Genomic DNA, 24,988 nt, shown 5'->3' on the forward strand with positions numbered 1-24,988 from the left:
ATCGACGACGTTGCATCGACGACGTTGTAACACTGAATACACGTGCATGAGTTTTTTCTTCTGAAGAAGAATGCGCCATAAACTCAAAGGATGGGTAAGGAAGGCAGTAGCCTTGGAATTACGAACCCTTCCCTACGAAAATGACGCCATTTTGCATCCATGGCATTGCTTTTCTATAATCAAGTGCTTTTGCAGACAAAACAAAGTTTTTTTTTAAATATAGGCCAATCATTTTCTTTAATTAGAGTTGTCAAAAAACAGACGTGTTTCATTCGAGGTACTCCCTTCTTGCATCACAAACCCGTATGAATTTCAAATAGAGATAGATAACGATACGTGAAGTACAGGGGAGCCTTGCAGAGTTAGACAGAAATTCGCTTTACCTTATACAGAAATAAAAGAGTCCTTCGCAATCCAATTTCCAAATTCGATTGTGTTATTTCGAGTGGAAGCATTAAAATAGACCTGAATATTAGGTTGACATAATGTTTACCAAGAGCGTCATTGCAAAATGCCAATGATTTCAATGCCTCATGCCAAGCCATTTTTCAGTATAAAAAGGAATTGTTCGAGCAAAAGAAAAACAGTCTCTGATACAGCCACTGTTTGAAAGAAACTTTTGTCTTTCAAACATGAAGTTTATACTTATTATTGCTTTCCTTGTAGTTAACGTTACGGCAGCTGATTACGCTACGAAGAATCAGTATGACTCAGGATACGCCGTTCAACCGACTTACCCGCAACAATCGGTAAATGAAAATCAAAAATGAATTGTGAAAGCGGCGTCCTAAAATTTTAGAATTGTTAGCATGTAGCTTTTCAGTATAACAGATAACCAGTGTGCTATTAACTGATTTTGTCGCCATTAATTTTGTTAGCTAGATATTTTGGAAACTCTTAGAAAAAATGGCTTTACAACGTTCGTCGAGCTGATTGAGATGGCTGGTTTAGAGAAAACCTTTTCTGACGACAGTATGCATATTTTCCAAATTACTTTTAGTAAAATAAAAGAAACCTTTTAATTTGCTACCGATTAATACAGCAACTTTCATCATATTGGCGCCGAAGAATGAAGCCTTCGCATCCATCGATCCTACAGTTCTAGCAGCCATTCTGAAAGATATTTCTCTGTTGAGAGACATTCTTCTCTATCATCTGGTTCTTTTCAGGCAAACTTGTAGCATCCTGTCTGCCATCTTTGTTGAGCTAACTTTGAACACTGCGCAAGGGAAAGCTATGCGTTTCAACGTGTACCGAAACAAAGGACCTACCTATGCTACCGAAGAGGTTTATCACCCGAAGTTTTATTTCAGTTTTCACCTGGTTTCATTTTCATAATTTTAAAGATAGTAACAGCTAACGGAGTACCACTTTTAAGAGGTATACCGATAGGTAAACACATTATCTACCCCATTGAAAAGGTTCTCAATCCGCGAGACTTATCGCCCAACAACACCATCATCAATTTTTTGAAAAGCAATGAAGACTTCTCCATCTTTCTAAGCATATTCGAAAAACTTCGCTTCGCCCAAAAAAGTTTCATAAGTTAGTTACATTTCTTAACAAATCAATATTACGACATTTTATTTATATTATTGTACCAGTTCGTCCGAAAACGAGGTTTGTTCCGACCAACGCCGCATTCAAAGCACTTGCACCTGGTGTTCTCGATTCCTTTTTTGCCGACCTAGACAAATTGGTGGTGCTTTTAAACACGCACGTCGCTTCTGGAACATTCTACACAGCCGGACTCACTAACGGCCCCCTCGTCGTTTTTTCAGGCATCCCGTTGGGTATTAACAAAACTCCTTGTAAGACCAAATATCTATATCACTTACTACTAAACAATTTAATTACCTATTGATTTCTAATATTCAAACAGATGGTATTACCGTTAGCGGTGCTCAAATCATTGAGCCGGACATAACGGTGTTTGAAGGAGTTATACACGTTATCAATTCGGTTATTCAAGTCGAAGAAACTTGCTTGAACCGGCTATACTAACAACGCATATTTCAAATGCTGGGCGATGTAACTGAAAACGGCGAAAGAATCTAAAAAAATATGTATATTATACGAATTTGATTAAATATATACTTACTGATGCATTTCATCGTCAATCGTTTTTCCTGCTCATTCCGGTTGGTTTTAATGAAAAATAAGTTTAGATGAATTGATGGTTCATTTTACGTGTCTGGTTCCTTTCGGTACCAGTGGTATTACCGAGCCGTAACGAGAAAAGTGGCAATCAAGATAACGTTAAATTAAGTTCGAACTTCGATAAGTCATTGTTTCCGGTGAAACCAAGACGTTCCAGAATAACAGTTCACTTTTGGCTGACGTCGTTTTCGTCGTCGATCAGAAACCGTGTCTCAACGTGACTCGACTTTCGCTTTTGCTCGCCACAATCGTTGCTGCCTTGAGAGAGCGTGGCATCCAGCAAAATCGTTTGGCTGTTGTTAGTTCCGGAACGTGGAGGTGAAGTGCTCTAGAAACCCAACCTCCGTACGGCTGATGGAGGACAGATCTGGTCTCATCATAAAGGCATTCAATTGGATCTGGAAGATTTGAAATTGACTGATCAACAATATGCAACATTGGACATCCACGCAGCTTTACGTTACGTTGTTAATTAACCGTACAGGGTCGGAACTTTCAAACAGTTTGTTTTGGTTTCGTGTGGCGGAAACAAATGTCAGGCCAGTTCTTACGCCGATACTTTGACCTTGTTGATTGAGAACGACGTCAAACTTCATCTACTTCAACCGCGTGATATCATAGTGAAAGGCAGAAACAGTTCTGTTGAATTGAAGGTAAAATTTCAATTAAAAAAATTAACTAACAATCGTCAATATTTTATGCAAATTTGCTTACCGGGGTAAAGAACGTGTTTGGATTTGACGCCGAAGAAGTTTATACGGTGCGCAATGTTCGCAGTCTCAAGGGAGATCGAGAACTGAGACGCCAGTTGGCTATGCCCAAGGATTTCTGCACTCCATTGGCTTTAGAGACGAACGGCACCTTGTTCGATAGAAAAAGATGACACCCGGAAAACAACAGCAGCAAACTAAGAAGTTTATCGATATCTTTGCACGTCGAGTGGCCGCCACTGGTGAACCGAGCCCATGTCAGCGATGCGACTGCATTGGAGATCGTGACGGAATTGGATCTATCCTCTGCCAGCGTTGTGTTTCTCCCGTTATGGAACGCCTTGATAAGGTAAGAAATGGCAAATAAAAGTTAATTCAAATGGTTGAAATATTTACACAATCAGGTCTGGGAGCAATTGGTTTACGAGAATGAGATGGCCAATGCTGCAGATGTAGAAGAAGTAACAGTTAGTCAGATCCAAGACACATTGCTAGATCCAATGGACAAGGTCAGCAGATTCACCACCACACCAATCACCAAAGTGATTAATTAGAATTTCAATCTTCTGTAGAAATTCCTGTAGGTTTCTGTCACCAGTGTGTACTGCCTTAATTTCTGTTTTTTTATTTCTTTCTAAATAAAAAATTATCTTCTGGTTAATCTAAAACATATTATATCACTAATACTCCTCCATTTTTTTACCCTATAAATCCGACCGTGTCTTTACAATCCCAAACTTTTGTATATTAGTCGTCTTTTACAATATACACAATTAACAATAATAATTTTCTTTGATTATCCTGTTGAGACACTGTTATAGAATGGCTATTTCAATGACTAATACACTCTTTCTAACCATTTACCTCAATCTTTCACTCGTCGAAACGACGACGTTGCAGCAACGACGGTGCAGAACTGAATACTCGTGCATGAGTTTATTGTTCTGAAGAAGAACGCGCCATAAACGCAAAGGATGGGTAAGGAAGGCAGTAGCCTTCAATTGCGAACCGTTCCCTACGAAATGACGCCATTTTGCATCGATTGCATTGCTTTTCTATTCTCAAGTGCTTTTTTCAGGGTATATCAAGTTTTTTTCTTGTTATGTAGACCTATCGTTTTCTTTTACTAGACAGTTTACCAAACAACACACGTGTTACATTCAAGGTGAGCCTTTCTCGCAACACAGAGTCTGTATAAATTTCAAATAGAGATAGAAATCGATTTCGCTAACTCAATTACTTGATTTAATTTAACCCGAACATTTATGATAAGACAGAAATAGCCAATCAATTACCATACGCTAATCAGCTTCGTTAACTAGGTAAACTTATTTCGAAATTAAGTACAGGGTATCCTTTCAGAGTTAGATAGAAACTCGTGTTTACCTACTACAGAACTAAACAGTCCTTCATGTCGTCAGATGTTCAAATTCGATTGCATTATTTCGAGTGGAAGCCTTAAAATAGACCTGAGCATTAAGTCGTCCAAATTTTTACCATTAGCGTGATTGCAAAATGCCAATGACTTCAATGCCTCATGCTTAGCCATTTTTCAGTATAAAAAGGAATTGCTCGAGTAAAAGAAAATAAGTGTCTGATACAGCCACTATTTGAAAGAAACGTTTGTTTTTCAAGCATGAAGTTAATACTAATTATTGCTTTCTTTGTAGTTAACGTTACGGCATCTGATTACGCTACAAAAAATCAGTATGATTTAGGATACGCCATTCAACCTGCTTACCCGCAACAATCGGTAAATGAAAACCAAAAATGAATTGTTAAAGCTGCATCCTAAAATTTTAGAATTGTTAGCATTTAGCTGTATAGTATTATGGATAACAAAGTGCTTTTTACTGATTTTGTCAGGGAGATATTTTAACTACTCTCAGAAAAAATGGCTTTACAAAGTTCGTCGAGCTGATCGTGAAGGCTGGTTTAGAAGAAACCTTTTCCGAAGACAGTATGCTTATTTCCCAAATTACTTTTAATTAAATTAAAGAAACCAATTAATTTGCTACCGATGAATACAGGAAATTTCATCATATTGGCGCCAAAGAATGAAGCCTTCGCAGCCATCGAACCTACAGTTCTAGCAGCCATTCTGAAAGATATTTCCCTGTTGAGAGACATACTTCTTTATCATCTGGTACATTTTAGGCAACCATGTAGCATCCTGTCTGCCATCTCTGTTGAACTAGCTCTAAATACTGCGCAAGGGACAGTTACGCGTTTCAACGTATACCGGAAAAAAGGGCCTTCGTTTGCTACCGAAGATGTAAATCATACAAAGTGTTATTTCAGTTTTCACTAGGTTTCATTTTCGTAATTTCATAGATCGCAACGGCTAACGGAGTACCACTTTTACAAGCTATACCGATAGGTACAAACATTATCTACCCCATTGAAAAGGTCCTCAATCCGCAAGACTTATCGCCCGACAATACCGCCATCAATTTTTTGAGAAACAACAAAGACCTCTCCATCTTTCTAAGCATATTCGAAAAACTTCGCTTGATCCATGATAGTGTCAGAGGTTGGTTTCATTTCTTTAGCAAATCAACATTATAACATTTTTTTAATAATATTGTACCAGTCCGTCCGAAGACGATGTTTGTTCCGACCAACGCCGCATTCGAAGCGCTTCCACCTGGTGTTCTTGATTCCTTTTTTGCCGACCCAAAGAAATTGGTTGTACTGTTAAACATGCACATCGCTTCCGGAACGATTTACACAGCCGGACTCACTAACGGCCCCCTCGTCGTTTTTTCAGGCGCTTCGGTGGATATTAACAATACTCCCTGTAAGACCAAATGTCCATTATTTATTAGCAAACAACTTAATAACTTACTGATTTCTAATACTGAAATAGATGGTATTACCGTGAACAATGCTAAAATCATGGAGCCGGACATAACGGTATCTGAAGGAGTTATACACGTTATCAATTCGGTTATTCAAGTCCAAGAAACTTGCTTGAACCGGCTGTATTAATAACGCATATTTTCAAATGCTGGACAATGGAACTGAAATACGGCGAAAGATTATCTAATTTTTAAATATACAATACGAATTTAATTAAATATATACTTACTCATGCATTTCTTCGTCAATCGTTTACCCTACTCATTCCGGTTAGTTTTAATGAAAAATAAGTTGAGATGAATTGATGGTTCATTTTACGTATGCCGTGCTAGTACCGGGCCGTTACGAGAAACGTGGCAATCAAATTAACGTTGAATCAAGTACGAACTTACCCGGTTTCAAATTATCCCACAATCAAATCAACTTCGAAATGAGTTATCGTTCACCTCGTCAACTTCAGGCTTATATATATTAAAGGTAAAAATTCAATTTAAAGATTACCTAACAATCATGAATATCTTATGCATATTTTTTTACTGGGATAAAGAACGTCTTCGGATTTGATGCTGAAGAAGTTTACACGGTGCGAAACATCCGCAGTTTGAAAGGTGATCGAGAACTGAGACGCCAGTTGGCTATGCCCAAGGATTTCTGCATTCCACTGGCTCTGGAAACGAACGGAACTTTGTTCGATTTGAAAAAGATGATGCCCGGACAACAACAGCAGCAAACTAAGAAGTTTATCGACATCTTTGCACGTCGTGTGGCCGTCACAGGTGAACCTAGCCCGTGTCAGCGATGCGACTGCATTGGAGATCGTGACGGAATTGGTTCCATCCTCTGCCAGCGTTGTGTTTCTCCCGTTATGGAAAGCCTTGATAAGGTTAGAAATGGCAAATGAAAGTTAATTCAAATGGTTGAAATATTTACATAATCAGATCTGGGAGCAATTGGTATACGAGAATGAAATGGCCAATGCTGCAGATGTGGAAGACATAACAGTTAGTCAGATCCAAGACACAGTGATGGATCCAATGGACAAGATCAGCAGATTCACCACCACGCCAATCACAAAAGTGGTAAATTAGAATTTCAATCTTCTGTAGAAATTCCTGTAGGTTTCTGTCACCAGTGCGTACTGCCTTAATTTCTGTTTTTTTATTTCTTTCTAAATAAAAAATTATCTTCTGGTTAATCTAAAACATATTATATCACTAATACTCCTCCATTTTTTTACCCTATAAATCCGACCGTGCCTCTACAGTACCAAACTTTTGTATATAAGTCATCTTTTACAATATACACAATTAACACTGATACATTTCTTTGATTATCCTGTTGAGACACTGTTATAGAATGGCTTTTTTAATGATTAACACACTCTTTCTAACCATTTACCTCAACCTTTCACTCCTCGAAACGACGACGTTGCAGCAATGACTGTGCAGCTCTAAATGCTGGTGCATGAGTTTTTTGTTCTGAAGAAGAACGCGCCATAAACGCAAAGGATGGGTAAGGAAGGCAGTATGTAGCCTTCAATCGCGAACCCTTCCCTACGAAATGACGCCATTTTGCATCGGTTGCATTGCGTTTCTATAATCAAGTGCGTTTTCTAGACCAAACTAAGTTTTTTTTTAATCAAGGCCAATCATTTTCTTTAATTAGAGTTTTCAAAATACAGACGCGTTTCCTTCGAGGTGCTCCCTTCTTGCATCACAATCCCGTATGAATATCAAACAGAGTTAGATTTCGATTTGTGAAGTACAAAGAAGCCTTGCAGAGTTAGACAGAAATTCGCCTTTACCTAATACAGAATTAAAGTCCTTCACAATCCAATGACTAAATTCGATTGCGTTTTTTCGAGTGGGGCCATTAAAATAGACTTGAACATTAGGTCGACATTATATTTACCAAGAATTTGATTGCAAAATGCCAATGACTTTATTGCCTCATGCCACGCCATGTACAGAAAAAGAACAAAAAGAACTTGTTCGAGCTAAAGAAAATCAGTCTCTGATACAGCCACCGTTTGAAAAAAACGTATCTTTTTCAAGCATGAAGTTACTACTAATTATTGCTTTCTTTGTAGTTAACGTTACGGCATCTGGTTACGCTACGAAAAATCAGTATAATTCAGGATACGCCGTGCAACCAGCTTACCCGCAACAATCGGTAAATAAAAACCAAAAATGAATTTTTAAAGCTGCGTCCTAAAATTTTAGAACTGTTAGCATTTAGCTGTTTAGTATAGTGGATAACCAGAGTGCTATTAACTGATTTTGTTGCCATTAATTTTGTTAGGTAAATATTTTGGCAGCTCTCAGAAAAAATGGCTTCACAACGTTCGTAGATCTTATCGTGAAGGCTGGTTTACAGGAAACTTTTTCTGACGACAGTATGCATATTTCCCAAATTACTTTTAATGAAATTAAAGAAACCTATTAATTTGCTACCGGCGAATACAGGAATTTTCATTGTATTGGCGCCGAAGAATGAAGCCTTCGCAGCCATCGACCCTACAGTTTTAGCAGCCGTTCTGAAACATATTTCCCTGTTGAGAGACGTTCTTCTTTACCATCTGGTGCTTTTCAGGCAAACTTGTAACGTCCTGTCTGCCATCTTTGTTGAACAAACTCTAAACACTGCGCAAGGTGAAGTTATGCGTTTCAACGTATACCGGAAAAAAGGGCCTTCGTTTGCTACCGAAGATGTAAATCAATCAAAGATTTATTCCAGTTTTCACCTGCTTTCATTTTCGTAATTTTATAGATTGCAACAGCTAACGGAGTACCGCTTTTAAGAGGTATACCGATAGGTAAAAACATTATCTACCCCATTAAAAAAGTCCTCAATCCGCAAGACTTATCGCTCAACAACACCGTCATCAATTTTTTGAAAAGCAATGAAGACTTCTCCATCTTTCTAAGCATATTCGAAAAACTTCGCTTCGCCCAAAATAGTTTCAGAAGTTAGTTACATTTCTTTAACAAATCAACATTACGACATTTTATTTATATTATTGTACCAGCTCGTCCGAAAACGACGTTTGTTCCGACCAACGCCGCATTCAAAGCACTTCCACCTGGTGTTCTCGATTCCTTTTTTGCCGACCTAGACAAATTGGTTGTGCTTTTAAACATGCACATCGCTTCTGGAACGTTCTACACATCCGGACTCGTTGACGGCCCCCTCGTCGTATTATCAGGCGTCCCGGTGGATATTAGCAATACTCCCTGTAAGACCAAATGTCTCTTATTTACTAGTAAACAACTTAATTACGTACTGATTTCTAATATGAAAATAGATGGTATTACCGTGAGCAATGCCCAAATCGTTGAGCCGGACATAACGGTATTTGAAGGAGTGGTACACGTTATCGATTCAGTTATTCAAGTCGTGGAAACTTGCTTTAACCGGCTGTATTAATAACGCATATTTCAAATAATGGGCAATGGAACTAAATACGGCGAGAGAATAAAAAATTAAATAAATATTATACGAATTTGATTAAATATATACTTACTGATGCATTTCACCGTCAATCGTTTGCCCTGCTCATTCCAGTTAGTTTTAATGAAAAATAAGTTGAGATGAATTGATAGTTCATTTTACGTATCTGGTACCTTCCGATACTAGTGGTAGTACCGAGCCGTAACGAGAAACGTCGCAATCAAGGTAACGTTGAATTAAGTTCCAACTTCGATAAGTCATCGGTTCCGGTGAAATCAAGCCGTTCCAGAATGACGCCCCGCGTTCGGCTAACGTCATTTTCATCGTCGATCAGAAACTGTGTCTCAACGGGACTCGACTTTCACTTTTGCCCGCCACTATCGTTGCTGCCTTGAGAGTTTGGCCTCCAGCAGAATCGTTTGGCTGTTGTCAGTTCCGGGGGACGTGGAGGTGAAGTGCTCTAGAAACCCAACCTCCGTACGGCTGATGGAGGACAGATCTGGTCTCATCATAAAGGTATTCAATTGGATCTGGAAGATTTGAAATTGACTGATCAACAATATGCAACATTGGACATCCACGCAGCTTTACGTTACGTTGTTAATTAACCGTACAGGGTCGGAACTTTCAAACAGTTTGTTTTGGTTTCGTGTGGCGGAAACAAATGTCAGGCCAGTTCTTACGCCGATACTTTGACCTTGTTGATTGAGAACGACGTCAAACTTCATCTACTTCAACCGCGTGATATCATAGTGAAAGGCAGAAACAGTTCTGTTGAATTGAAGGTAAAATTTCAATTAAAAAAATTAACTAACAATCGTCAATATTTTATGCAAATTTGCTTACCGGGGTAAAGAACGTCTTCGGATTTGATGCTGAAGAAGTTCACACGATGCGAAACATCCGCAGTTTGAAAGGTGATCAAAAATTGAGACGCCAGCTGGCCATGCCAAAGGATTTCTGCACTCCATTGGCTCTGGAAACGAACGGAACTTTGTTCGACTTGAAAAAGATGATGCCCGGACATCAACAACAGCAAACTAAGAAGTTTATCGGCATCTTTGCACGTCGAGTGGCTGTCACTGGTGAACCTAGCCTGTGTCAGCGATGCGACTGCATTGGAGATCGTGACGGTATTGGATCCATCCTCTGTCAGCGTTGTGTTTCTCCCGTTATGAAACGCCTTGATAAGGTAAAGAAATGGTAAATGAAAGTTAATTCAAATGGTTAAAATATTTACGAAATCAGGTCTGGAAGCAATTTGTTACAAGAATGAAATGGCCAATGCTGCAGATGTGGAAGAAGTAACAGTTAGTCAGATCCAAGACACATTGCTGGAATCAATGGACAAGGTCATCAGATTCACCACCACACCAATCACCAGTGATAAATTAGAATTTCAAGCTTCTGTAGAAATTCCTGTAGGTTGCTGTCACCAGTGCGTACTGCATTAATTTTTGTTTTATTATTTCTTTCTAAAAAAATATATCTTCTGGCATCTAAAACATTTTATATTACTGATACTCTCCCATTTTTTACCCTATAAATCCGATCGTGTCTTTACAATCCCAAACTTCTGTATATTCGTCGTCTTTTACAATATACATAATAAACACTAATACAATTTTTTGATTATCCTATTGAGACACTGTTATAGGATGACTATTTCAATAACTAATACACTCTTTCTAACCATAAACCTCAATCTTTCACTCGACGAAACGTCGACATTGCACCAACGACGGTGCAGCACTGAATGTGCGTGCATGAGTTTCTTGTTCTGAAGAAGAACGCGCCCAAACTCAAAGGATGGGTAAGGAAGGTAGTAGCCTTGAAATTACGAACCCCTCCCTACGAAAATGACGCCATTTTGCATCCATGGCATTGCTTTTCTATAATCAAGTGCTTTTGCAGACTAAACCAAATTTTTTTTAAAATAAAGGCCAATCATTTTCTTTAATTAGAGTTGTCAAAAACAGACGTGTTTCCTTCGAGGTACTCCCTTCTTGCATCACAAACCCGTATGAATTTTAAATAGAGATAGATTTCGATACGTGAAGTACAGGGGAGCCTTGCAGAGTTAGACAGAAATTTGCTTTACCTTATACAGAAATAAAAGAGTCCTTCGCAATTCAATTTCCAAATTCGATTGTGTTATATCGAGTGGACGCATTAAAATAGACCTGAACATTAGTTCGACATGTTTACCAAGAATTTGATTGCAAAATGCCAATGACTTCAATGCCTCACGCTTAGCCATTTTTCAGTATAAAAAGGAATTGTTCGAGCAGAAGAAAATCAGTCTCTGATACAGCCTCTGTTTGAAAGAACTTTTCTCTTACAAACATGAAGGTCATACTAATTATTGCTTTCCTTGTAGTTAACGTTACGGCAGCTGATTATGGTACAATATATCAGTATGACTCAGGATACGCCGTTCAACCGGCTTACCCACAACAATCGGTAAATGAAAACCAAAAATAAATTGTTAAAGTTGCGTCCTAAAATTTTAGAATTGTTAGTATTTAGATGTATAGTATTATGGATACTTAAACTGCTAATAACAGATTTTGTCATCATTAACGTTGTCAGGTAGATATTTTAACTACTCTCAGAAAAAATGGTTTTTCAAAGTTCGTCGAACTGATCGTGAAGGCTGGTTTAGAAGAACATTTTCTGAAGCCAGTATGCTTATTTCCAAAATTACTTATAATTGAATTTGAAAAACCTATAATTTTCTACCTGTGAATACAGGACCTTTCATCGTATTGGCGCCGAAGAATGAAGCCTTTGCAGCTATCGATCCTAAAGTTCTAGCAGCCATTCTGAAAGATATCCTGTTGAGAGACATTCTTCTTTATCATCTGGTGCATTTCAGACAACCATGCAGCCTTCTGTCTGCCGTCTTTGTTGAACTTCCTATAAACACTGCGCAAGGTGAACTTATGCGTTTCAACGTATACCGAAACAAAGGGCCTTCATTTGCTACCGAAGATGTAAATCTTTTATAGTTTGAAATCAGGTTTTTTTTCACCAGATTTCATTTTCGTAATTTAACAGGTTGCAACAGCTAACGGAGTACCGCTTTTACAAGCGATACCGAAAGGTAAAAACATAATCTACCCTATTGAAAAGGTGCTTAATCCGCAAGACTTGTCGCCCAACAATACCTTCATCAATTATTTGAAAAGCAACAAAGACCTCTCCATCTTTCTACGCATATACGAAGTATTAGGCATCCCTCTAAATGATTTCAGAGGTTAGTTTCATTTCTTTAGCAAATCGGCATTATAATATTTTACTTATACTAATGTAGTATCCCGTCCGAAAACGTGGTTTATTCCGACCAACGCCGCATTCGAAGCGCTTCCACCTGGTGTTCTTGATTCTATTTTTGCCGACCTAGAAAAATTGGTCGTGCTTTTAAACATGCACGTCGCTTCTAGAACGTTTTACACAGCCGGACTCACTAACGGCCCCCTCGTCGTTTTTTCAGGCGTCCCGGTGGATATTAACAAAACTCCCTGTAAGACCAAATATCTATATACCTTACTATTAAACAATTTAATTACCTATTGATTTCTAATATTCAAACAGATGGTATTACCGTTAGCGGTGCTCAAATCATTGAGCCGGACATAACGGTGTTTGAAGGAGTTATACACGTTATCAATTCGGTTATTCAAGTCGAAGAAACTTGCTTGAACCGGCTATATTAACAATGCATATTTCAAATGCTGGGCAATGGTACTGAAAACACAGCGAAAGAATCTAAAAAAGAATATATATTATACGAATTTGATTAAATATATACTTACTGATGCATTTCATTGTCAAGCGCTTACCCTGCTCATTCCGGTTAGTTTTAATGAAAAATAAGCTGAGATGAATTGATGGTTCATTTTACGTATGTAACGCTAGTACTTTCCGGTACTAATAGTAGTGCCGGACCGTCATGAGAAACCTGGCAATCAAATTAACGTGGAATTCATTTAGAACTTACCAAATTTGAAATTATTCGACAATCCAATAAACTTCGTAATGAGTTATCGTTCACCTCGTTAATTTCAGGCTTACGTCTCTTTCATCACCGTACACAAATCTCACACCGTGTCCTAATTAAATGCCGGAAGCAAATTCACTGGACAATTGGACGTGAACACTCCCATGTTGCAATCTAAGAGGATAATCTCATCAAATATCAATTACAGCAGTTTAGCCCGTTTGAGATTCGAAGGCCGATTCGTAGACGGGTAGAGTACGTGGGAATTGAAGGACTTCCTGCATCTGGCCGGCTAAATTGAAAGCAACTTATGTTGCTTTACACAACTGCTGCAGGCTAAGAAGTTTATCGACATCTTTACCTGTCGAGTGGCAGTCTCTGGTGAGCCTAGCCCGTGACAGCGATGCGACTGCATTGAAGATCGTGACGGAATTGGATCCATCCTCTGTCAGCGTTATGTTTCTCCCGTTATGGAACGCCTTGATAAGGTAAAGAAATGGCAAATGAAAGTTAACTCTAATGCTTAAAACATTTACATTATCAGGTCTGGGAGCAATTGGTTTACGAGAATGAAATGGCCAATGCTGCAGATGTGGAAGAAGTAACAGTTAGTCAGATCCAAGACACATTGCTGGATCCAATGGACAAGGTCAGCAGACTCATCACCAGCCAATCACCAATGTGATAAAATAGAATTTCAATCTTCTGTAGAGATTTCTGTGTGTTGCTGTCACCGGTGCGTACTGCCTTAATTTTTGTTTTAAATTGCTTTCTAAAAAATATCTTCCGGTTAATCTAAAACATTTTATATTACTAATACTCCTCTAAAACATTTTATATTACTAATACTCCTCCATTTTTTACCCTGTAAATCCGACCGTGTCTTTGCAATCCCAAACTTTTTTATATCAGTCGTCTTTTACAAAATACACAATTAACACTGATACATTTCTTTGATTATCCTGTTGAGACACTGTAAAAGAATATCTACTTCAATGACTATTACACTCTTTCTAACCATTTACCTCAATCTTTCACTCCTCGAAACGACGACGTTGAAGCAACGACGAAGCAGCACTGAATGCACGTACAGAGTTTTTTGTTCTGACGAACGCGCCATAAACTCAAAGGATGGGTAAGGAAGGCAGTACAGTAGCGGTCCACAATGTGAGACATGCTGTGCAAGGGGACACCCTTCCCACTTTGCGGGTTTGTCCCACTTTGCGGGTCCCCATATGAATACATGGATGAGGTTAGGCAACCCGGCTAGGCTCAGCGAGGACTATCAAAATGTACGTTTCGCCAAACATTTGAGTTGCTGAACCAATTCAATAGATTTTAGGTTTTTAAAACTATAACATCCCTTATTTTCTTTTTGCACGCTTTTTGACATTGTTTCAAAACACTAGGAACGTGAGAACAAGTGACTAGGTACACAGACTAAAGCAAACTGACTAAATTCGTAAAATAGGGGTATTTTCGCCAAAATATTTCATTTATTTCTAGAAAAAATTTTTAACCAGAAATTTTTATAGTTGTTAAGCTATCTAAACAAGCTCCGGTGGCATGAAACATCAGAATTGTTTCAAACATTGCGCATTTTCAAACCTACCGCGCTTTGATGGCGTTACTCAGACCCTGAGGGTTCATTTCCGTGCAAGCACCGCCCCTTCCCACTTTGCAGGAATTCCCACTTTGTGGACCGCTACTGTAGCCTTGCAATTGCGAACCCTTCCCTACGAGAATGACGCCATTTTGCATCGTTTGCTTTTCTACTCTCAAGTGCTTTTTTCAGAGTAAACCAAGTTTTCTTCTTTTTATGTAGACCTATCGTTTTCGTTTACTAAACAATTTACCAAACACCCGTGTTACATTCAAGGGCATCCTTTCTTGCATCACAAGGTCTGAATGAATTTCAAATAGAGATAGAAATCGATTTCGCTAACTCAATTAGTTGATTTAATTTAACCTGAATATTTATGATGAGACAGAAATAGCCATTCAATTACCATACGCTAATCAGCTGCGTAAACTAGGTAACCTATTTTCGAAATTAAGTACAGGGTATCCTTGCAGAGTAAAACAAAAATTCGTGTTTACCTACTACAGAACCGAAGAGTCCTTCACGATCCGATGTCCAAATTCGATTGCGTTATTTTGAATGGAAGCATTAAAAAAGATCTGAACATTAGGTTGACATAATGTTTACCAAGAGCGTCATTGCAAAATGCCAACGGCTTCAATGCGTCATGCCAAGCCATTTTTCAGTACAAAAAGGAATTGTTCTAGTAAAAGACAATCAGTGTCTGATACAGCCACTGTTTGAAAGAAACGTTTGTTTTTCAAGCATGAAGTTATTACTGATTATTGCTTTCTTTGTAGTTAACGTTACGGCATCTGGTTACGCTACGAAAAATCAGTATGATTCAGGATACGCCATTCAACCTGCTTACCCGCAACAATCGGTAAATAAAAACCAAAAATGAATTGTTAAAGCTGCGTCCTAGAATTTTAGGATTGTTAGCATTTAGCTGTATAGTATTATGGATAATCAAAGTGCCATTCACTGATTTTATCACCATTAATTTTGTCAGGGAGATATTTTAACTGCTCTAAAAAAAAATGGCTTTACAACGTTCGTCGAGCTGATCGTGAAGGCTGGTTTAGTAGAACGTTTTTCTGAAGCCAGTATGATTATTTCTTAAATTACTTTTAAATAAATTAAAAAAAAAACTCATTAATTTGCTACCGGTGAATACAGGACCTTTCATCGTATTGGCTCCGAAGAATGAAGCCTTCGCAGCTATCGAACCCAAAGTTCTAGCAGCCATTCTGAACGATATTAAACTGTTGAGACATTCTCCTTTATCATCTGGTGCTTTTCAGGCAGCCCTGCAGCCTCCTGGCTGCCGTCTTTGTTGAACTAACTGTAAACACTGCGCAAGGTGAAGTTATGCGTTTCAACGTATACCGAAACAAAGGGCCTTCGTTTGCTACCGAAGATGTAAATAATTGAAAGTTTTAATTCGGTTTTTTTCACCAAATTTCAATTTCGTAATTTTATAGATTGCAACAGCTAACGGAGTACCACTTTTAAGAGGTATACCGATAGGTAAACATATTATCTACCCCATTGAAAAGGTTCTCAATCCGCAAGACTTATCGCCCAACAACACCATCATCAATTTTTTGAAAAGCAATAAAGACTTCTCCATATTTCTAAGCATATTCGAAAAACTTGGCTTAACCCAAAATAGTTTCAGAGGTTAGTTTCATTTCTTCAGCAAATCAACATTACGACATTTTATTTATATTATTATACCAGCTCGTCCGAAAACGAGGTTTGTTCCGACCAACGCCGCATTCAAAGCACTTCCACCTGGTGTTCTCGATTCCTTTTTTGCCGACCTAGACAAATTGGTTGTTCTTTTAAAAATGCACGTCGCTTCTGGAACGTTTTACACAGCCGGACTCACTAACGGCCCCCTCGTCGTTTTTTCAGGCGTCCCGGTGGAGATTAACAATACTCCCTGTAAGACCAAATGTTTATCATTTACTAGTAAACAACTTAATTACGTACTGATTTCTCATATTCAAATAGATGGTATTACCGTAAGCAATGCTCAAATCATTGAGCCGGACATAACGGTGTTTGAAGGAGTTATACACGTTATCGATTCAGTTATTCAAGTCCAAGAAACGTGCTTCAACCGGCTGTATTAATAACGCATATTTCAAATAATGGACAATGGAACTAAATACGGCGAGAGAATAAAAAATTAAATAAATATTATACGAATTTGATTAAATATATACTTACTGATGCATTTCACCGTCAATCGTTTGCCCTGCTCATTCCAGTTAGTTTTAATGAAAAATAAGTTGAGATGAATTGATAGTTCATTTTACGTATCTGGTACCTTCCGATACTAGTGGTAGTACCGAGCCGTTACGAGAAACGTCGCAATCAAGGTAACGTTGAATTAAGTTCCAACTTCGATAAGTCATCGGTTCCGGTGAAATCAAGCCGTTCCAGAATGACGCCCCGCGTTCGGCTAACGTCATTTTCATCTTCGATCAGAAACTGTGTCTCAACGGGACTCGACTTTCACTTTTGCCCGCCACAATCGTTGCTGCCTTGAGAGAGCGTGGCATCCAGCAAAATCGTTTGGCTGTTGTTAGTTCAGGAACGTGGAGGTGAAGTGCTCTAGAAACCCAACCTCCGTACGGCTGATGGAGGACAGATCTGGTCTCATCATAAAGGCATTCAATTGGATCTGGAAGATTTGAAATTGACTGATCAACAATATGCAACATTGGACATCCACGCAGCTTTACGTTACGTTGTTAATTAACCGTACAGGGTCGGAACTTTCAAACAGTTTGTTTTGGTTTCGTGTGGCGGAAACAAATGTCAGGCCAGTTCTTACGCCGATACTTTGACCTTGTTGATTGAGAACGACGTCAAACTTCATCTACTTCAACCGCGTGATATCATAGTGAAAGGCAGAAACAGTTCTGTTGAATTGAAGGTAAAATTTCAATTAAAAAAATTAACTAACAATCGTCAATATTTTATGCAAATTTGCTTACCGGGGTAAAGAACGTCTTCGGATTTGATGCTGAAGAAGTTAACGGTGCGAAACATCCGCAGTTTGAAAGGTGATCGAGAATTGCGACGCAAACTGGCCATCCCAAAGGTTTTCTGCACTCCATTGGCTCTGAAAACGAACGGAACTTTGTTCGACTTGAAAAAGATGATGCCTGGACAACAACAACAACAAACTAAGAAGTTTATCGACATCTTTGTACGTCGAGTGGCCGTCACTGGTGAACCTAGCCTGTGTCAGCGATGCGACTGCATTGGAGATCGTGACGGAATTGGATCCATCCTCTGTCAGCGTTGTGTTTCTCCCGTTATGGAACGCCTTGATAAGGTAAAGAAATGGCAAATGAAAGTTAACTCAAATGGTTATAACATTTACGTAATCAGGTCTGGGAGCAATTGGTTTACGAGAATGAAATGGCCAATGCTGCACATGTGGAAGAAGTAACAGTTAGTCAGATCCAAGATACATTGCTAGATCCAATGGACAAGGTCAGCAGATTCACCACAACGCCAATCACCAAAGTGATAATGAGAATTTCAATCTTCTGTAGAAATTCCAGTAATTTGCTGTCACCGGTGTGTACTGCATTAATTTTCGTTTGATTATTTCTTGCAAAAAAAATATATCTTCCAGTTAATCTAAAACATTTTATATCACTAATACTCTTTCAATTATTACCTTTTAAATCCGACCATGTCTTTACAATCCAAAACTTTTGTATATTAGTCGTCTTTTACAATATACACAATAAACACTAATGCATTTCTTTGATTATCCTGTTGAAACAATGTCATAAAATGGCTATTTCAATGACTAATACACTCTTTCTAACCATTTACCTGAATATTTCACTCGTCGAAAAGACGACGTTACATCGACGACGTTAAAGCACTGAATGCACATGCATGAGTTTTTTGTTCTGAAGAAGACGCGACATAAACTCAAAGGATGGGTAAGGAAGGCAGGAGCCTTGGAATTACGAACCCTTCCCTACGAAAATGACGCCATTTTGCATCCATGGCATTGCTTTTCTATAATCAAGTGCTTTTGCAGACTAAACCAAGTTTTTTTTTAAATATAGGCCAATCATTTTCTTTAATTAGAGTTGTCAAACAACAGACGTGTTTCTTTCGAGGTGCTCCCTTCTTGCATCACAAACCCGTATGAATTTTAAATAGAGGTAGATTTCGATACGTGAAGTACAGGGGAGCCTTGCAGAGTTAGACAGAAATTCGCTTTACCTTATACAGAACTAATGAGTCCTTCGCAATCCAATTTCCAAATTCGATTGTGTTATTTCGAGTGGAAGCATTAAAATAGACCTGAATATTAGGTTGACATAATGTTAACCAAGAGCGTCATTGCAAAATGCCAATGATTTCAATGCCTCATCCCAAGCCATTTTTCAGTATAAAAAGGAATTGTTCGAGCAAAAGAAAAACAGTCTCTGATACAGCCACTGTTTGAAAGAAACTTTTGTCTTTCAAACATGAAGTCTATACTAATTATTGCTTTCTTTGTAGTTAACGTTACGGCAGCTGATTACGCTACGAAGAATCAGTATGACTCAGGATACGCCGTTCAACCGACTTACCCGCAACAATCGGTAAATGAAAATCAAAAATGAATTGTGAAAGCGGCGTCCTAAAATTTTAGAATTGTTAGCATGTAGCTGTTCAGTATAATGGATAACCTGTGTGCTATTAACTTAACATTAATTTTGTTAGCTAGATATTTTGGAAACTCTTAGAAAAAATGGCTTTACAACGTTCGTCGAGCTGATTGAGATGGCTGGTTTAGAGAAAACCTTTTCTGACGACAGTATGCATATTTTCCAAATTACTTTTAGTAAAATTAAAGAAACCTTTTAATTTGCTACCGATTAATACAGCAACTTTCATCATATTGGCGCCGAAGAATGAAGCCTTCGCATCCATCGATCCTACAGTTCTAGCAGCCATTCTGAAAGATATTTCTCTGTTGAGAGACATTCTTCTCTATCATCTGGTGCTTTTCAGGCAAACTTGTAGCATCCTGTCTGCCATCTTTGTTGAACTAACTCTTAACACTGCCCAAGATGAAGTTATGCGTTTCAACGTATACCGAAACCAAGGGCCTTCCTATGCTACCGAAGAGGTTAGTCATCGAAGTTTTATTTCAGTTTTCACCTGGTTTCATTTTCATAATTTTATAGATAGTAACAGCTAACGGAGTACCACTTTTACAAGCTGTACCGATAGGTACAAACACTATCTACCCCATTGAAAAGGTTCTCAATCCAAAAGACTTATCGCCCAACAATACCTACATCAATTTTTTGAGCAGCAACAAAGATCTCTCCATCTTTCTACGCATATACGAAGTATTGGGTATCGCCCAAAATAATTTCAGAGGTTAGTCACATATCTTTAGCAAATCAGCATGACAAAATTTTATTTATACAACTGTACCAGCTCGTTCGAAAACGTGGTTTGTTCCGACCAACGCCGCCTTCAAAGCGCTTCCACCTGGTGTTCTCGATTCCTTTTTTGCCGACCCCAAAAAATTGGTTGTGCTTTTAAACATGCACGTCGCTTCTGGAACGTTTTACACAGCCGGACTCACTAACGGTCCCCTCATCGTTTTTTCAGGCGTCCCGGTGGATATTAACAAAACTCCCTGTAAGACCAAATATCTATATCACTTACTACTAAACAATTTAATTACCTATTGATTTCTAATATTCAAACAGATGGTATTACCGTGAGCAATGCTCAAATCATTGAGCCGGACATAACGGTGTTTGAAGGAGTTATACACGTTATCAATTCGGTTATTCAAGTCGAAGAAACTTGCTTGAACCGGCTGCATTAACAATGCATATTTCAAATGCTGGGCAATGGAACTGAAACACAGCGAAAGAATCTAAAAAAAAATATATGTCATACGAATTTGATTAAATTTATACTTACTGATGCATTTCATCGTCAATCGTTTGCCCTGCTCATTCCGGTTAGTTTTAATGAAAAATAAGTTTACATGAATTGATGGTTCATTTTACGTATCTGGTACCTTCCGATACTAGTGGTAGTACCGAGCCGTTACGAGAAACGTGGCAGTCATGAAACCGTTGAATTAAATTCCAACTTCGATAAATCATCGTTTCCGGTGAAACCAAGACGTTCCAGAATGACGGCCCGCGTTTGGCTGACGTCGTTTTCATCGTCGATCAGAAACCGTGTCTCAACGCGACTCGACTTTCGCTTTTGCTCGCTGCTATCGATGGGGCCTTGAGAGCTTGGCATCCAGCAGAATCGTTTCGCTGATGTTAGTTACGGGGGACGTGGAGGTGAAGTGTTCTAGAAACCCCACATCCGTACGGCTGATGGAGGACAGATCTGGTCTCATCGTAAAGGAATTCAATTGGCTCTGGAAGATTTGAAATTGGCTGATCAACAATCTGCAACATCGGACATCCATGCAGCTTTACATTACGCTGTTAATTTACCGTACCGAGTCGGAGTTTCCCGACAGTTTGTTTTGGTCTCGTGTGGCGGAAACGAATGTCAGGCCAGCTCTTACGCTGATACGATGACCCTGTTGACTCAAAACGATGTCCAACTTCACCTACATCAACCGCGACGTGATATCATAGTGAAAGGCAAAAACAGTTCTGATGAATTAAAGATAAAATTCATTAAAAGATAAACTAACAATCATGAATATGTGTTGCAAATTTTTATACTGGGATAAAGAACGTCGTCGGAATTGATGCTGAACGAGTTAACACGATGCGAAACATCCGCAGTTTGAAAGGTGATCAAAAATAGGGACGCCAGTTGGCTATGCCCAAGGATTTCTGCACTCCATTGGCTTTAGAGACGAACGGCACCTTGTTTGACCTGAAGAAGATGATGCCTGGCCAGCAACAGCAACAAACTAAAAAGTTTGTCGACATCTTTGCTCGTCGAGTGGCTGTCACTGGTGAACCTAGCCTGTGTCAGCGATGCGACTGCATTGGAGATCGTGACGGTATTGGATCCATCCTCTGTCAGCGTTGTGTTTCTCCCGTTATGAAACGCCTTGATAAGGTAAAGAAATGGTAAATGAAAGTTAATTCAAATGGTTAAAATATTTACGAAATCAGGTCTGGAAGCAATTTGTTACAAGAATGAAATGGCCAATGCTGCAGATGTGGAAGAAGTAACAGTTAGTCAGATCCAAGACACATTGCTGGAATCAATGGACAAGGTCATCAGATTCACCACCACACCAATCACCAGTGATAAATTAGAATTTCAAGCTTCTGTAGAAATTCCTGTAGGTTGCTGTCACCAGTGCGTACTGCATTAATTTTTGTTTTATTATTTCTTTCTAAAAAAATATATCTTCTGGCATCTAAAACATTTTATATTACTGATACTCTCCCATTTTTTACCCTATAAATCCGATCGTGTCTTTACAATCCCAAACTTCTGTATATTCGTCGTCTTTTACAATATACATAATAAACACTAATACAATTTTTTGATTATCCTATTGAGACACTGTTATAGGATGACTATTTCAATAACTAATACACTCTTTCTAACCATAAACCTCAATCTTTCACTCGACGAAACGTCGACATTGCACCAACGACGGTGCAGCACTGAATGTGCGTGCATGAGTTTCTTGTTCTGAAGAAGAACGCGCCCAAACTCAAAGGATGGGTAAGGAAGGTAGTAGCCTTGAAATTACGAACCCCTCCCTACGAAAATGACGCCATTTTGCATCCATGGCATTGCTTTTCTATAATCAAGTGCTTTTGCAGACTAAACCAAATTTTTTTTAAAATAAAGGCCAATCATTTTCTTTAATTAGAGTTGTCAAAAACAGACGTGTTTCCTTCGAGGTACTCCCTTCTTGCATCACAAACCCGTATGAATTTTAAATAGAGATAGATTTCGATACGTGAAGTACAGGGGAGCCTTGCAGAGTTAGACAGAAATTTGCTTTACCTTATACAGAAATTAAAGAGTCCTTCGCAATTCAATTTCCAAATTCGATTGTGTTATATCGAGTGGACGCATTAAAATAGACCTGAACATTAGTGCGACATAATGTTTACCAAGAATTTGATTGCAAAATGCCAATGACTTCAATGCCTCATGCTTAGCCATTTTTCAGTATAAAAAGGAATTGTTCGAGCAAAAGAAAATCAGTCTCTGATACAGCCTCTGTTTGAAAGAAACTTTTCTCTTACAAACATGAAGTTCGTACTAATTATTGCTTTCCTTGTAGTTAACGTTACGGCAGCTGATTACGGTACGATAAATCAGTATGACTCAGGATACGCCGTTCAACCGGCTTACCCACAACAATCGGTAAATGAAAACCAAAAATGAATTGTTAAAGTTGCGTCCTAAAATTTTAGAATTGTTAGTATTTAGATGTATAGTATTATGGATACTTAAACTGCTATTAACAGATTTTGTCATCATTAACGTTGTCAGGTAGATATTTTAACTGCTCTCAGAAAAAATGGCTTTTCAAAGTTCGTCGAGCTGATCGTTAAGGCTGGTTTAGAAGAACGTTTTTCTGAAGCCAGTATGCTTATTTCCTATATTACTTTTAATTAAATTAAAGAAAAATTCATTAATTTGCTACTCGTGAATACAGGACCTTTCATCGTATTGGCGCCGAAGAATGAAGCCTTCGCAGCCATCGATCCTAAAGTTCTAGCAGCCATTCTGAAAGATATTAACCTGTTGAGAGACATTCTTCTTTATCATCTGGTGCATTTCAGACAACCATGCAGCCTCCTGTCTGCCATCTTTGTTGAACTACCTGTAAACACTGCGCAAGGTGAACTTATGCGTTTCAACGTATACCGAAACAAAGGGCCTTCATTTGCTACCGAAAATGTACAGCATTTATAGTTTGTAATCAGTTTTTTTTTCACCAGATTTCATTTTCGTAATTTTACAGGTTGCAACAGCTAACGGAGTACCACTTTTACAAGCGATACCGAAAGGTAAAAACATGATCTACCCTATTGAAAAGGTTCTTAATCCGCAAGACTTATCGCCCAACAATACCTTCATCAATTTTTTGAAAAGCAACAAAGACCTCTCCATCTTTCTACGCATATACGAAGTATTAGGCATCCCTCTAAATAATTTCAGAGGTAAGTTTCATTTCTTCAGCAAATCGGCATTATAATATTTTACTTATACTACTGTAGTATCCCGTCCGAAAACGTGGTTTATTCCGGTCAACGCCGCATTCGAAGCGCTTCCACCTGGTGTTCTTGATTCCTTTTTTGCCGACCTAGAAAAATTGGTTGTGCTTTTAAACATGCACGTCGCTTCTGGAACGTTTTACACAGCCGGACTCACTAACGGCCCCCTCGTCGTTTTTTCAGGCGTCCCGGTGGATATTAACAAAACTCCCTGTAAGACCAAATATCTATATCCCTTACTACTAAACAATTTAATAACCTATTGATTTCTAATATTCAAATAGATGGTATTACCGTTAGCGGTGCTCAAATCATTGAGCCGGACATAACGGTGTTTGAAGGAGTTATACACGTTATCAATTCGGTTATTCAAGTCGAAGAAACTTGCTTGAACCGGCTGCATTAACAATGCATATTTCAAATGCTGGGCAATGAAACTGAAAACACAGCGAAAGAATCTAAAAAAATATATATATTATACGAATTTGATTAAATATATACTTACTGATGCATTTCATCGTCAATCGTTTACCCTGATCATTCCGGTTAGTTTTAATGAAAAATAAGCTGAGATGAATTGATGGTTCATTTTACGAATGTCGCGCTAGTACCTTCCGGTACTAAAAGTACCTTCCGGTACTAAAGTACCAATTTGATTGCCTCTCGTTACGAGAGGCAATCAAATTAACGTTGAATGAATTTCGAACTTACCAGATTTGAAATTATCCCACAATCCAATCAACTTCGAAATGAGTTATCGTTCACCTCGTCAATTTCAGGCTTCCGTCTCTTTCATCACCGTACACAAATCTCACACCGTGTCCTAACAAACTGCCGGAAGCGAATTCACTGGACAATTGGACGTGAACACTCCCATGTTGCAATCTAAGAGGATAATCTCATCAAATATCAATTACAGCAGTTTGGCCCGTTTGAGATTCGAAGGCCGATTCGTAGACGGGCAGAGTACGTGGGAATTGAAGGCCTTCCT

General features: G+C 38.6%; 7 protein-coding genes and 1 long non-coding RNA gene across 9 annotated transcripts; 7 read left to right on the forward strand and 1 right to left on the reverse strand.

Moving 5' to 3' along the window:
• The first annotated feature begins 2,296 nt into the window (after positions 1-2,296).
• Positions 2,297-6,883, forward strand: LOC130695587 (uncharacterized). 2 transcript variants are annotated; one of them, XM_057518752.2, is made up of 3 exons: positions 2,297-2,813; positions 6,280-6,615; positions 6,671-6,883. In XM_057518752.2, the coding sequence occupies exons 2-3, from the start codon at positions 6,370-6,372 to the stop codon at positions 6,818-6,820; spliced, it is 396 nt and encodes a 131-aa protein (XP_057374735.1). In that variant the 5' UTR covers positions 2,297-2,813; positions 6,280-6,369; the 3' UTR covers positions 6,821-6,883. The 2 variants fall into 2 exon arrangements, with proteins under 2 accessions (XP_057374735.1, XP_059352185.1); XM_059496202.1 differs by lacking the exons at positions 6,280-6,615; positions 6,671-6,883 and adding exons at positions 2,885-3,219; positions 3,275-3,729.
• Positions 6,884-7,783: 900 nt separating this feature from the next.
• Positions 7,784-9,158, forward strand: LOC130695472 (transforming growth factor-beta-induced protein ig-h3-like). Its single transcript, XM_057518606.2, has 6 exons — positions 7,784-7,904; positions 8,034-8,127; positions 8,198-8,442; positions 8,502-8,700; positions 8,761-8,967; positions 9,037-9,158. The coding sequence occupies exons 1-6, from the start codon at positions 7,788-7,790 to the stop codon at positions 9,156-9,158; spliced, it is 984 nt and encodes a 327-aa protein (XP_057374589.2). The 5' UTR covers positions 7,784-7,787.
• Positions 9,159-9,795: 637 nt separating this feature from the next.
• LOC130695474 (uncharacterized) lies at positions 9,796-13,943 on the forward strand. The gene is made up of 3 exons (XM_057518607.2): positions 9,796-9,967; positions 10,039-10,374; positions 13,730-13,943. Exons 2-3 carry the CDS (start codon positions 10,075-10,077, stop codon positions 13,868-13,870), a joined length of 441 nt encoding a protein of 146 aa, XP_057374590.1. The 5' UTR covers positions 9,796-9,967; positions 10,039-10,074; the 3' UTR covers positions 13,871-13,943.
• Positions 13,944-16,040: 2,097 nt separating this feature from the next.
• Positions 16,041-16,706, forward strand: LOC132088175 (transforming growth factor-beta-induced protein ig-h3-like). The gene is made up of 4 exons (XM_059496319.1): positions 16,041-16,189; positions 16,252-16,450; positions 16,511-16,640; positions 16,688-16,706. The coding sequence occupies exons 1-4, from the start codon at positions 16,139-16,141 to the stop codon at positions 16,704-16,706; spliced, it is 399 nt and encodes a 132-aa protein (XP_059352302.1). The 5' UTR covers positions 16,041-16,138.
• A 747-nt stretch (positions 16,707-17,453) lies between these two features.
• Positions 17,454-22,169, forward strand: LOC132088131 (uncharacterized). The gene is made up of 4 exons (XM_059496092.1): positions 17,454-17,717; positions 17,789-18,122; positions 18,179-18,315; positions 22,056-22,169. Exons 2-4 carry the CDS (start codon positions 17,805-17,807, stop codon positions 22,066-22,068), a joined length of 468 nt encoding a protein of 155 aa, XP_059352075.1. The 5' UTR covers positions 17,454-17,717; positions 17,789-17,804; the 3' UTR covers positions 22,069-22,169.
• Positions 18,411-22,332, reverse strand: LOC132088132 (uncharacterized). Its single transcript, XR_009421384.1, has 2 exons — positions 22,198-22,332; positions 18,411-18,459 (listed from the first exon to the last, which is right to left on the reverse strand). It is a non-coding gene; the product is annotated as an uncharacterized LOC132088132 (long non-coding RNA).
• Positions 19,285-20,679, forward strand: LOC130695475 (transforming growth factor-beta-induced protein ig-h3-like). The gene is made up of 6 exons (XM_057518608.2): positions 19,285-19,401; positions 19,523-19,616; positions 19,687-19,931; positions 19,990-20,188; positions 20,249-20,455; positions 20,527-20,679. The coding sequence occupies exons 1-6, from the start codon at positions 19,285-19,287 to the stop codon at positions 20,646-20,648; spliced, it is 984 nt and encodes a 327-aa protein (XP_057374591.2). The 3' UTR covers positions 20,649-20,679.
• Positions 22,333-23,023: 691 nt separating the features above from the next.
• Positions 23,024-23,978, forward strand: LOC132088176 (transforming growth factor-beta-induced protein ig-h3-like). Its single transcript, XM_059496320.1, has 4 exons — positions 23,024-23,140; positions 23,270-23,363; positions 23,436-23,680; positions 23,745-23,978. The coding sequence occupies exons 1-4, from the start codon at positions 23,024-23,026 to the stop codon at positions 23,976-23,978; spliced, it is 690 nt and encodes a 229-aa protein (XP_059352303.1).
• The last annotated feature ends 1,010 nt before the right edge of the window (positions 23,979-24,988 follow it).

Source organism: Daphnia carinata, chromosome 7 (genome assembly GCF_022539665.2).
Source record: "Daphnia carinata strain CSIRO-1 chromosome 7, CSIRO_AGI_Dcar_HiC_V3, whole genome shotgun sequence".
In the NCBI taxonomy this organism is placed as follows: Eukaryota; Metazoa; Arthropoda; class Branchiopoda; order Diplostraca; family Daphniidae; genus Daphnia; species Daphnia carinata.